At 52.4% G+C, this 11,752-nt stretch overlaps 3 protein-coding genes across 3 annotated transcripts; 1 reads left to right on the top strand and 2 right to left on the bottom strand.

Annotated features, from left to right (window-relative positions):
- Positions 1–4,748: 4,748 nt before the first annotated feature.
- On the top strand, positions 4,749–5,825 carry Z518_08872 (uncharacterized protein; the record flags this gene model as incomplete). Its single annotated transcript, XM_013414611.1, has 1 exon — positions 4,749–5,825. The coding sequence occupies one exon, from the start codon at positions 4,749–4,751 to the stop codon at positions 5,823–5,825; it is 1,077 nt and encodes a 358-aa protein (XP_013270065.1).
- A 2,422-nt stretch (positions 5,826–8,247) lies between these two features.
- Z518_08871 (uncharacterized protein) lies at positions 8,248–9,111 on the bottom strand (the record flags this gene model as incomplete). Its single annotated transcript, XM_013414610.1, has 1 exon — positions 8,248–9,111. One exon carries the CDS (start codon positions 9,109–9,111, stop codon positions 8,248–8,250), a length of 864 nt encoding a protein of 287 aa, XP_013270064.1.
- Positions 9,112–9,577: 466 nt separating this feature from the next.
- Positions 9,578–11,572, bottom strand: Z518_08870 (uncharacterized protein; the record flags this gene model as incomplete). Its single annotated transcript, XM_013414609.1, has 1 exon — positions 9,578–11,572. One exon carries the CDS (start codon positions 11,570–11,572, stop codon positions 9,578–9,580), a length of 1,995 nt encoding a protein of 664 aa, XP_013270063.1.
- Between the last annotated feature and the right edge of the window lie 180 nt (positions 11,573–11,752).

The following is an 11,752-nucleotide window of genomic DNA, read 5'->3' as shown; positions in this document are numbered from 1 at the left end:
AGGCCGAAGGGCATAGCGCGAAACTCATATTTGCCACTTCGAGTATTAAAGGCAGTCTTTTCGATGGCATTTTCGGCCATTTCGATCTGATAATACCCTTGGGTGAGGTCAATCTTCGAAAGCAGTTTGGCTTTTCCGATCGTATCGAGACAGTCTTGAATACGAGGTAGTGGATATGCATCTTTCACCGTAACGTTGTTGAGCAAGCGGTAATCAATGCACATTCGCCACTTTCCACCAGGTTTCGGCACGAAGAGAACAGGGAATCCCCACGGGCTTCGAGATGGTTGAATCAAGCCCTGTTCGAGGAGATCCCTGATCTGTCTGTCCAACTCGTCTCGATGTTCCTTCGAGAGGGGATAGTAGGGCAAATTGATAGGTTTGGCAGTTCCGGTATCAATTTCGTGCTTGATTTCTCGAGTACGAGGAAATTTCGAGGGTAAAACTTCCTTGAGAACGTGTTGAAAGCGTTGTAAAAGGTGTCGAAATCGTGGGTTCTTGACGGAAGGAATGGGTGATGAATCTTGTTCTTTTTTCTGAGGCTCCACAATGTATAGAACGGGTGGACGGTCTTGAGCGGGCGGCTTGCGAAGGGCCTTTTCCGCTCTTCGATAACTGAGAAGATTCAACCCAACTTCCTTGAGACCTTCGTAGTCGACGGTTCGGAAGGGTCTCAATTCGACAGCGGTGGATTTTCTGCTTCCATTTCGTAGTGTCACGCACGAGCGCGCGAAATCCCATGAAGCTTCGTGCTTCTGAAGCCAGTCGAGACCTAGAATGACATCGTAGGCATCCCAGTTCAGAATTCGAAGAGTAGAACGTGCTCGGAAAGTTCCAATAGTAAGGCCAATAGTCAGTTGCTGGTTCGTCGTAGTTGTCTCTCCATTGGTCAAGCGCACACGAAGGGTGTTGGTCTTCGAGATCTTTAGGTCTCCTCGAAGCCGGTTGACCACCTTCTTCGAGACGTAGGAGATATCGGAGCCAGTGTCGAAGAGGATACTAACCGGGTACGGGTTCTGCGTCCAACCGAGGTTTCCACTTGCAAGATTATATCCTTGCAAGCGTTCCAGGTCCTTATCGAAGGTATTGGCAGTTGCGAGGGAGACGTCCCAGGGGTTAGCAGTGAGAGACTCAGCCTCTAGAGGCACAACTCCAATATGCTTCGAGGGGTCTGGAGCTTCGTGGTCGTCAGGTTCCCCTATGCTTGACGACCCTTCCCTTTTCCCCTATGTCCTCGACGGGTCGACTGATTAGCTTTCGGACAGTCTTTCCTCTGATGGCCGGGCTCGCCGCAATCGAAGCAGAGATTCTCTTCCCGACACTTTTGACGGGAAGGAGGTGTTTTGCCCGGGGTCTTTTGCCCACTGGCGGCGTTGTTCGATTTCGGCCGGGTACGCATACCATTGAGGGTCATTTCGACGTCACCATCGTGGTCACGTCGAGGTGCTGCTGAATTGCGTGCGTGAGAGGGACTATTGGTTGTCGAAGTCGCCGGTTTTCCATAGCGGGGCTTGAAAAAGGGAACGCGGTTAGAGGTGGCAAGCATCTCTCGTTCGCTTTTATCGGCGAATTCCACATACTTAGTGTAAGTCCCTGGCACAATCGAGTCAGGAAGGATTTCGATACGGTTCCGGATAGACGTTTTCAGGCCACGTTTGAAGACAAGCAAGCAATCGGCGTCAGAAGGACGCGGCTCAAGGTAAAGACGTCGAGATTCAATGGCCTGTCGAAACGCTTGGACGGTACCTGTCTGCCGAAGCGAGTCGAACTCGTCTCGCCGTTGGTCTTGGGTCCTGACGTCGCCGAATTGACTGAGGAAGGTGTTCTTCCATTCGGCCCAGGACTGGATCCGAAGCTGGTGCCCTTGGTGGTCTACGTTGTGAATGTAAGTTAGGTTCCACCACGCGGCAGCGGCCTTTTCGAGGTAAGAAGTTGTTAGAGCAATCCTTTCGGGACCCGTAAGGTTTCTTCGCAGAAGGATTTCCTTGGCCCAAAGCCATCTTTCCATCCCGATTAGCCAGACTCGAGCGGCGTCGTTCTCCCTTTGCCCTCCATACTTCGGGGGCTTTTCGACTCCCGCCCCTCCGATGTTTTGGAAGAGCTCGAGGGGGACGACTGTCTCGAGGGTGGTCGGGTCGGCTTGTCCCTGTTGGGAAGTTGAAGGGGTGGCTTGGAATCCAGAAGACGAAGGCACCTGGTGAGTGGGAGATATTCCAGGGGGGGCTCGTGAGGGCACGGTTGGTCCATACGGGTCGAAAGGGCTCCCGTCGGCGTTGGTCATATCGGTGTCCATTTCGATTGGGAGTGGACGGCATTTGAACGTGAAGTTCCGGGCTGGTTTGAGGTGTTCGAAGCACAGAGGATGAGAGGAAGGAAAGATGAGAGAATAGAAGAGGGAAAATGATGGCCTCGAAAGGGCACATTCTTATATAGGAGCTGTCTACCTCGTCCAGCGAGGGCGCTATCTCGGACCGGTCTTCATCATTTGCACTCTGAAGCCGCCACTATACCGAAGGTGTTCCTTACCGAGTGGCCTTGCCACCACTTTTCAGCTTCCATGTTCCCATTGATCCCCGTCGAAGGTAACATCTTGAAGGTCTGAATCACGTCGGGTTGTCCTTGAGAGCTGAAGAAAGCTCGGAACCGAAGTGTTTTACGTGATGTTCCGAGGTTGCCACCTAGGTTCGGCGAATAATATCGAGTTCGAGGCTGTTTCCAGCTCCGAATGTCGTCGTCTTCAGCTTTGAATGTTCCGGCTTCATGGTCTAGACGTTCACGACCAAGCTGAAAGGGTTTGCCGTTGTGCAAGGTGTGCGCGGACCTTTTCGAAAAAATTCTTTCTCCGCCCATCGCCGTTCAGAGGGCTCTCCTACTGTCGGGGTCTCCGAGGGGAATGAGGAGGCATTCCTTTCTCGTGGAAGAAGAGACCATTTTGTAGGGTAAAGAAATCTTTCGAGAGAGTTGTGATGTTGTCGTCGTCGGTTTCGTCTCAACGCTCCGAATTTGCTTCGAACTGAGGTCTGGTCGTTCAGAGACCTCTCGGATCGCCTGACTACGCCTCCCTCCTCCTCGAGGGGAGCGTAGAGGTCCTCGCGGACCCCAGTCCACGGTAGAGGACTGTCAAAGGCGTTGCTACCAGATGTGATTTTACGGAGGACTTGTCCTATTTCGAAGGGTCCGGGGGACCGTCAGACTATATACTTTCGAAGCGTGTACGAAGCGTACAACGCTTCCGAAGGTCTTTACAAGCCTTGGCGTCGCCACATATCACATCTCAGCCTTACTCCGCCACGTGACCATATCTGTCGTCTCTCACATTGTAATGAGAGAGGCTCGGAGACACAGTCAAACCGTCAAAGGCTATGAGTTGATAGCATCGACACCATTCCTTTCCTCTCCTGACGAACGTAACCCGGGACCCAAAATCTTTTTTCTCTTGGAGCAGAGCCGCATGTGGAGGAATGTGCCGCCCTTGCCGTCCAGGTCCACCGTTTTAGTGTGGTAATGTGTTGTCCGTTCCGCTGCACAGGAGACGGGACAGAGAGATGGACTTGGTCGGACCCAATTAGTAGGGGAACAGACTACTTTGCGGGTGGCTGACACCTCCGGAACAGCATAGCTCGGAACGCTAATTCAACCACTAATTCTTTGCCGGGTGTCGCTCTCCGAGAGCACCGATCAGGCTGACGATTTTTCCACGGCTCCTCAAAGTGGCAATTTGGAGACCATTACGTCTGGGTCAAAGAAAAACAGAGAGGTATGTTGTCGAGCTAGCTTCCTCAGAAGAAACCTTTCGTACTGGTCCCGACTGCCAAAAGTTCCGGCAGCTTGACGGCGAAACAACACATCGGTGAGGGTATGCAGTTGAGGCTATTTTTTCTCTTAAGCGAAAAACATGCGTGGGGTCTACGAGTGAATTCATTGGTTTGGGCCAATGGCCGAAAGAGCATCATGGTGGCTTCAATACTACGCCCCCGCAAAATTGGACTGATGAGCTACTCGGAGTGGCATAACTTTCAATGCGTTTTCTCTGTCTGGCATTTGGCCTCTCCAAACTAGACCTGTTTTGCTCTCTGCTGCGCGGCCTGCGTCGATTTGTAAGTGGTCATTCTTCGCCGGGGGACGTTTTGGGGGCCACTTCGAGCATGCAACTCGTCGCTTGCTGCGCCAGGCGTACGGTTTCCTTTGCCTCAAATAGCTCTCCATTTTCCATTTGGTTCCACTTTGGCGTCGACTGCATCGGAATTTATGGACACTAGTGCTTGGATCCGGAGGGCTAGTTGCCTGCTCTACTAGTTTGATTTGTTGGGGAGGCGGGCGCTGCGCCGTTGCACCTGAGGATTATGGTGAGTGATGATAGAGGCCGCTCGATTGAAAGCAGGACGTTGGAGCGATACCCCCCGTTAATGGCTGCGCTAGGGACGTCTTCTCTGGTGGGAAAATTCATCGCCATGGAGCACGTGGACTGCCCAGACCTAGGTATCTTTTTTCAGGCTGTTCAAGCGATGTGACTAATGGTACAGTAGTAAGGCTTCGGCGGGGGCACCGTGTTCCTTGTTCGATCGTTGTTGCAAAGACGGCTAGACGGGGGGGACGGGAAATGTCACAAGAGCCTCAAAGCCCATATAAGAGATGGGGAGGGATTACCCCAGCTCCTCCCTCATTTTGTTTCTCTTCATTTCCCAGCTCAATTCATGCCCCTTGGTAGCGAGAAAGTCATTCGTTACATATTTCGTTGAGCTGACATCATGAGGCTGAAGATCGTGGGCCTGGTCGGTTCTGTTCTTATTACCCTCAGCCATGCTGGCAACTCGGGCTGGGAGAGCACGACATGCTCACCCGTGACGGAGTATACTACGGTCTACTCGGTCGATACTTCCTATGTCGAAACGACGGTCTACTCGACCGCCACCGAGTACAGCACGGTCATTGACACCACCACCGAGATACAAGTCCAGCCCACCACTCTGGTCGATACCACGACCTCCGTCCAAGCCGTTCCAACCACGATCGTCAATGAACATACGGTCACCAGCGTTGATTTGAGTACCGTCACCACCACCACCACTACCACTGTCGTTCAAACCACCACTGTCACGACATGCCCGCCGACAACGACCCTGACCGGATTAGTCACTTGTACGTCGAGAATCGTCAACCCGACCTACACCCCCAAGGCTCCGTTGCCCAGCGACTACCTTTGGGGCTGCCCTCCAGGAACCATCTGCACCCCGCCCCAGATAGATTGCAACTGGGAGCAGAACCCGCCCGCCGACACCTACGTGTGCGCCCCGGACGAATGTCAACCTCTCCCGGATCTCCCCTCGGTCGACTTCAACGCGACCTGGCCAAGCCCCACTGAGGCCGATTGCGCCTGGTACGAGCCCACCCTGGGCTATTTCCACCTCAACCCAGAGCATTTCGGACTTACCTTTGCCATCTTTGACGTATATGGTCAGCCCATCTGTCCTTCTGAGCCATCGCCCACCACCGGCGGCTGGGATGACTGGGCTTCTCCCACACCCAAATCCACGTACATGCCCCGACGGCGACGCGAAACCAACAACCCCCTCGCCGAAATCCGAAGACGTCAGAGTCTGGCTATTGCTCCGGCACCATGTTACAGTGTCTACGACCACACCAGCGAGGCTGGCCAAAACGCCGGATATGTGTACGACTTGCTCTGCCTGCCCACCACGGACTTCCAGACTGGCGTCGCGGCCTGCCGAGCCTGTGCGGCGACCTATGCGGGCAGCTCCACCAGCACTGATAGCTTTCCTGACATCCAAGTTTATGAATCGTGGTGCCTGGCGAACGCTCCTTAAAGCGCGGATTGGCCACGAGAACCATGCACGTACGGTTTTGTACCGACTCCTCATCGCTCGTTCCTTCGCGATTCTCATTCTTTGGCATGGCTTTCACTGCAGTTGACCTTAGTTCATACCCCCTCCAAATTTCTTAGGTATGGAAATGACGCAGCCCTGTCCCAGCTAGCCAGCGCCTCATTACTCAGAGTGACTACCTTGGCCAGCGGATATCGTTGAACAAACGGTGTATCCTCCCGCGGGCACCAGATATCCTTACAGCGGATCTGCTCAAGATGAGACATGTCTGTCGCATACTCTTCATTGCTTGTATACCCCCCCCGTCGTGTCCTGTTTTCACTCGATCGGGGTCCGATTAATGGTGATAAGGCTGGAAATGGGGTCAGAAACTCACACGCAAAACTCGTTGTCGCTGATGTAAATAGCCCCGATCAAGGGGAAGGAATGACACGGCTGCAATGGAAAGGAAATAAAATTCATCTTCTTTTTGGGGTAATGGAAGAACAATGCCACAGTGTAGGTAATGATAATGAATTACAAACTGTAGAAACCCAACCTCGATCGCGCCTTGAAGGTATAAATCGCATCTCATTTGGGTCATTCTCGGCAGGGTTACCAACTGTTAGCGCTGTGTTTGCGTTTGTCGCGATGAGAATTTCTCTCCCTCGTGCACCGAGCAACGCGACATGGATGAGTTTCATGGCAGATTGTTTGGCCCTACGTTTTTCTAATGCTCTCCTGCGGCATTCACCAAAATTGACGTTTCGTCGGCTGTGGCCTGCTGATGCTGCAGCAGTGGCACATCATTTCCAGCGGCAGAATCTGAGAAAGCAAATCAACTTCCAAGGATATTGGAATTGTGATTCCGAACCAGATGATGATAGCCGAAAACACCGGAATCCAAGGTCTGGAACCCACGGAATTTGATGGGGATCAATGATAAATTTCTTGTGGTATCGACTATGTCGCTCGTCGGATGGGATTTGATCCTTTGCTTCAAGCCTCTCGGTGCTTGGTCTTTGGCTTTAGCGATGATGGAAAATTGGCCCCTTTGATTTTCCTCTACCTCGCGCAATCTGCCATGGAAAAAGATGTCACGGATACTTCTCCTCGAGCTCGAAATGCGTCTCTGTCACCTTCGGCTTACCAATGACCTTCTGACAAGTCAGCGGCATTCCGTATGATTAGAGGGTTCGCCAAGTTACAGCCATATAGGTATTCTGGAAGACGCCTATAGCACATACCACGAATCGATATCGTGTATGTGGCTTAATACCCGCGGCCGTGATGAGCCGGACAATTCAAAGATCGGTTCGAAAAAGATTCGATGCTTCGTTGAATGTGTAACTCTCGAGTCTCTGCTCACGCTCGGATCTTCGAGGTCCGGCCGTTTCCCGTCAACTCCCCCAGAATAAGGATGACAAAGTGACTGCCTACACCTGGTAGCAGAGGGGAATAACACAAGTGGCGATGACAAGGAATATGCACCAGTCGCCGAAAATTCTCAGGTGGCTTTGCAATCATCTCAAAGACTGTCATGGCCATCTTCTCGATAAAGGCCCATTCATCAGCCTAAAGCGCAGCAGAAGGCGACTTCGTGGTCATGAGCTTCCATTTCTGGAAAAATTACGTGGCCTCCAATTGAACCATCTCTTTCGACTGCTGTTTCTGATTTCACGGGTGTCTCCATGTCATATTGGAAAAGTGGGGGAATTAGGCCTAATGGGATTTGGTCAAGTCGTGCTGGAAGGCCTTTCCTTTTCAATTTGAGACTCCCTCTTGAAGACAATCGCCGTATCATTTGGCAATACTAGGTGAATGATGAAGGTTTCAACACGAATGATCGGGAAACACCAAGTCAGTTTTCAACGGCATCAGAGTGTGCAGACTTGCAATTATCCGGACTCTCGGAAAAGCCAGACACTCTTGGAATAACAAGTCACATTGTTACTCGAGGAGAACGATCGAGCCTTCGGCCAGCGTGACGTCTTTTGATCTTGACAAGAACAAGCGAGAACAAGGAACAATGTATTAGAGTTGGCATTTGGGAGCCTGCATTATCTAGTGACCTCAGTCACAGAGACCGCCAAGGCAGAGACAGCGTTGTTAGCCAGTGCTGTTCAGAGAAGATGTTTCAGCATCGTCTGAATTCGACCAATGTAGCTGGAAAGCGGAGACAGAATAACTGGTCCCCTTTTGCGAGAGTTCCGGTATTTCAGGGCAAAGAGATTGTGAGAGTACATCTTTCGGAACCCCTGTGTCAGACTCGGGCCTTCTTGCTCGTCACTGGCTCGCAGAAGGAGAACCTCGAGAATCTCACCCTCTCTCTCCAGGGTAGAGTAGCATTCTGGACCACTCAATCACTGTAGAAATTAATATTGTGTGAGTCAATTGACTCGATGATCGAGCTTGCGATGCAGTCTTAGGATAACTCTACTATCGGATCAATTATCTGATCATCGCCACACAACTCCGGAAACAAATCTTTTAACAGATTTTCGACATCGACGTCCAGACTTGCATGTTCATTGATTACCGTGGGCATCGATCCCTCAAGCCAGTTCACTGGGGTAAGGATGCCCTCGCTCGACGATCCAGACGTGGCGGAGGGATCAAGGGACGTTCGACTTTGACCGTCGTATTCCACTTCGATCATGCCTTGATTATAAGAGGTCCACGTAACGGTATGGTCTCCCGTGGTACTCTCGTTGGCTTGCATATCAATCATTTGCTCGGCCATTTCTCGCGGTGTGACGCCTTGAAGCCGCTTGAAAACCCGTTGCAGATGCCATTTACTCAATCCCACTTCCTGGGATAGTTGGGCGAGGCTCAGTTGCTGGCCCTCTAAAGCTGACTGGCGGATTAATTGAACAGCTCGGTAGATCTTAGTTCGAACATCGTCTGCATCCGCGTTCGGAGGAAGAGGCTCAGTGGCAGCGGGACGTGAAGTCAAAGTTCCCAGAGGACTTTCATGCTCGGGTCGAAGAGGAGTAGATATAGGGTGAGAATTGGGCTTGCACCGCTTGCAAGCTCGGAATCCGTTGTGTTCGGCTTCTGAATTGTTGTCGTAGAAAACAACGTTTGCCCTCCGTGCGAGTCGTGCTCGGCAGTCCGGACGGCAGTAGATGCGTGTTGTGACCACTGCATAGACGAAGGCGTTGGTTGCTCTGGCATCTCGGGTTGTGACAGCTTTCCAGCGAGAGGAAGGAGTAGTATATGTCAAGGGAGACCGGGAGTCTTTGTTAATGTCGAAAGCTATCACGCCGGGAACAGACTGATCGTTCATGTCGAAGAAAGATGGTGATGGGATAAATATCGAGGCAGATAGATCGTGGCGAGCATTGTCACCACCGTGACTGCGTTGAGTTCTACACGGACTCTGCTTCAATGCGGATTGTTCCTTCTCTAAATCTCCTTGAGCATGATATCGGGTCGATAGGCTATTGAGGGAAAGAGGATAGAAGGAGGTGTCATCGCTAAGTTGAAGGGGGGCAGGCGTTTAAGTTCCGTGGCTGCGATTGGCTACATCAAGAGCAACGGTAATTTCAACCACAATATTGAAACGGCGGAGCAGTAAGTATCTTCGGCAGCAAATGTAAGAGAGATGATCTTGCAGACCGGTAGGGATTTCTATTAAAAACATAATGTATGCTCATGACCTGGATGTCCATGCCCACCTATAAATGCGATATGCTAACATAGCCCTACCTAATCACCTCCTTAGACCGGCTCCACCCCAGCCATTACCATCTCTACCGTCGGCTACTCGCCTTACTCCTCTTGCTCCTCCGACTATCCACCGAAATCTGACTGACACTGTCTTCAGGCCTGACCTCACGATCCGTAACATCAAGCCGCGCGAGATCCTTCTGCTTGGACACCACACTTTCAGTTTTTGGAGCCACGAAATCATGACACTGCGTGTCATTTCCGGTTCGAAGGGGGTTGAGTTTCCCAATGATAGTCCTAGGAGCACTCACAATATTGGCCGGTCCGAGCTTCGAGCGTGCCGACACGAAACTGCCCGCCTCGGAGCCTGCCCACGTCGCCGCGCGGGATGGCGGGAGCGGGTATTCATGCGGTTCGTGGTCACGGTCTGGTGCTTTGGTGCGAAAAGCGGTGTGTCTCGAGCTTGCGCGCGAAGGGGCCTTAGATCCAACTTGTGAAGTTGAATGATGGACTTGGGAATGCTCGTGTTCCGCACGCGATTGTTGGCTGGTCGTCCGATGGAGTTTTTCCGTGACGCGAAGGACCGTTGTTGCTTCGTCGTCAAACTCGTCTCGACGGCTCCTCCTCGAGCTATGGCGGGATTGTGATCGTGACCGCGTCGGTTTCTCCTCCGGTCGCCCACTCAGACTCATAATCCTCGACAGGCTGCGCGTTCGGGATCTCGAGCCGCTACGAGATCCAGCCTTCAGCTTATCCTTCCCGGACGCCTGTGTCTCGGCGGTGGTCAAAACCGTGGGGGCGCGATAACTTGTCGGCGGGGCTTCGAGAGCCTTCATGCCCTTCTTAGAGTGTCGCGAAGCTTTGGACGACACATGCGAGGATACGGCGTCTTTGTCTAGATGTCGGTCCTGATCTCGAGGACCAGGGCCAAAACCAGAGTCGACGCTCATTCTCCTCGACGGTGGGCGGATTGTCGATGCGTATTCAGAGCGTGGAGCAACCAGGGTTTGGGGTGGATCGTTATCTTGCATGGTGATCAATCGCTGGCCTCCATCTTGGTCGTATGTATAAGCAGAAGGGGCGGGCTCAATTGCGCGATAACCTCGTCCACCTGTGGCTTGGCAGTAGGCGCCCGATCCAACAGACGAATATTCTGGGCGGGCTATGGCGGGGTCCGTTATACTACGGCCAACGGCCGAGGGCCGACGTGATTGAGGTTTTGGTTCGTCTTGGTCATTGGACTGGCTCTCCTTGGACCGGTTGGTGAAGGCGTAGTGCAGAGCTGCACCGGCAGCGACCCCGAGGAGGGTGCCGACAATGGCTTCACCTGCTCCGACACCACCATTACTGGAGGAGTGGGTAGAAGGTGCCGACGAGGCTGATGCGGTGAGGTTGGGCCGGACACTGTTGACCAGGTTTCGGGCCACATTTGCCGCACTGTGTGCTTCATTGATCAAGGTGTCGAGTACGTCACCTTGAGGCTTAGGTTTCGGTTGTGTTTGTTCGGGTGTTGGTGTTGCTAAGCTGGACACGGAAAAAGGAGCGGCGACACTTCTGGTCTGAGATGGTGCTTTGCTTCTAGCTTGAGAGACCACGGTGGGAACCTTGGTAGAAACAACACTTTTGGACGGAGCCTTGACACTTCTCGACCTGTGTGAAACCACACTCGCCACGTCTTCATTTTCTTTATTTGACTCATCGCTGAATCCTGGCCTGTATACGGCCTCGATGGAGTTGCCATCGAAATCAATCACAGCGGCGGAGTAATATCCTGAGGCATCCCGTTGACACGGTTCGCCGTGGATTTTGCCACCAGCCTTGAGAGCGGCCAGGAAAAAATCCTCGACTTGTGCCCGAGACGAAGCTGGAAAGGCAACGTGAGCAGCACCAGCCGGGACACCAGGAATTTCTTGTGTGATCCAGAAATCTGCCGGAGTATTGGGTGGCGACACGGGACCAAATCCGATTGTGTGTTCTTCTCTGCCACGAAAAACGTAATTCAACGGTTGGAGAGCAGACAGGAAGAAGGAGGTTGATGTTGGGAGGTGGCTGACGGTAAGGGTGATGGAAGAAGGCATTTGGGATTGTGGAGAAAGGAAAGCAATGGTAGATCAGGAGGGCAAGACAAGCGTGTCGGACAATGGAAGAGAAAGTCAACGAAACGGTCGAGATATATAATCCTTGACTTTTATGAAGAGGTTTCGTGAAGAAGTATGGCTTTGACAAGTGCAGCCCGGACTGGAGCCTGGCGAGACTGT

The sequence above is a fragment of the Rhinocladiella mackenziei genome, assembly GCF_000835555.1.
Source record: "Rhinocladiella mackenziei CBS 650.93 unplaced genomic scaffold supercont1.6, whole genome shotgun sequence".
In the NCBI taxonomy this organism is placed as follows: domain Eukaryota; kingdom Fungi; phylum Ascomycota; class Eurotiomycetes; order Chaetothyriales; family Herpotrichiellaceae; genus Rhinocladiella; species Rhinocladiella mackenziei.
Note: the sequence above shows the minus strand (reverse complement) of the source record. Positions and strands in the feature narration are given on the sequence as shown.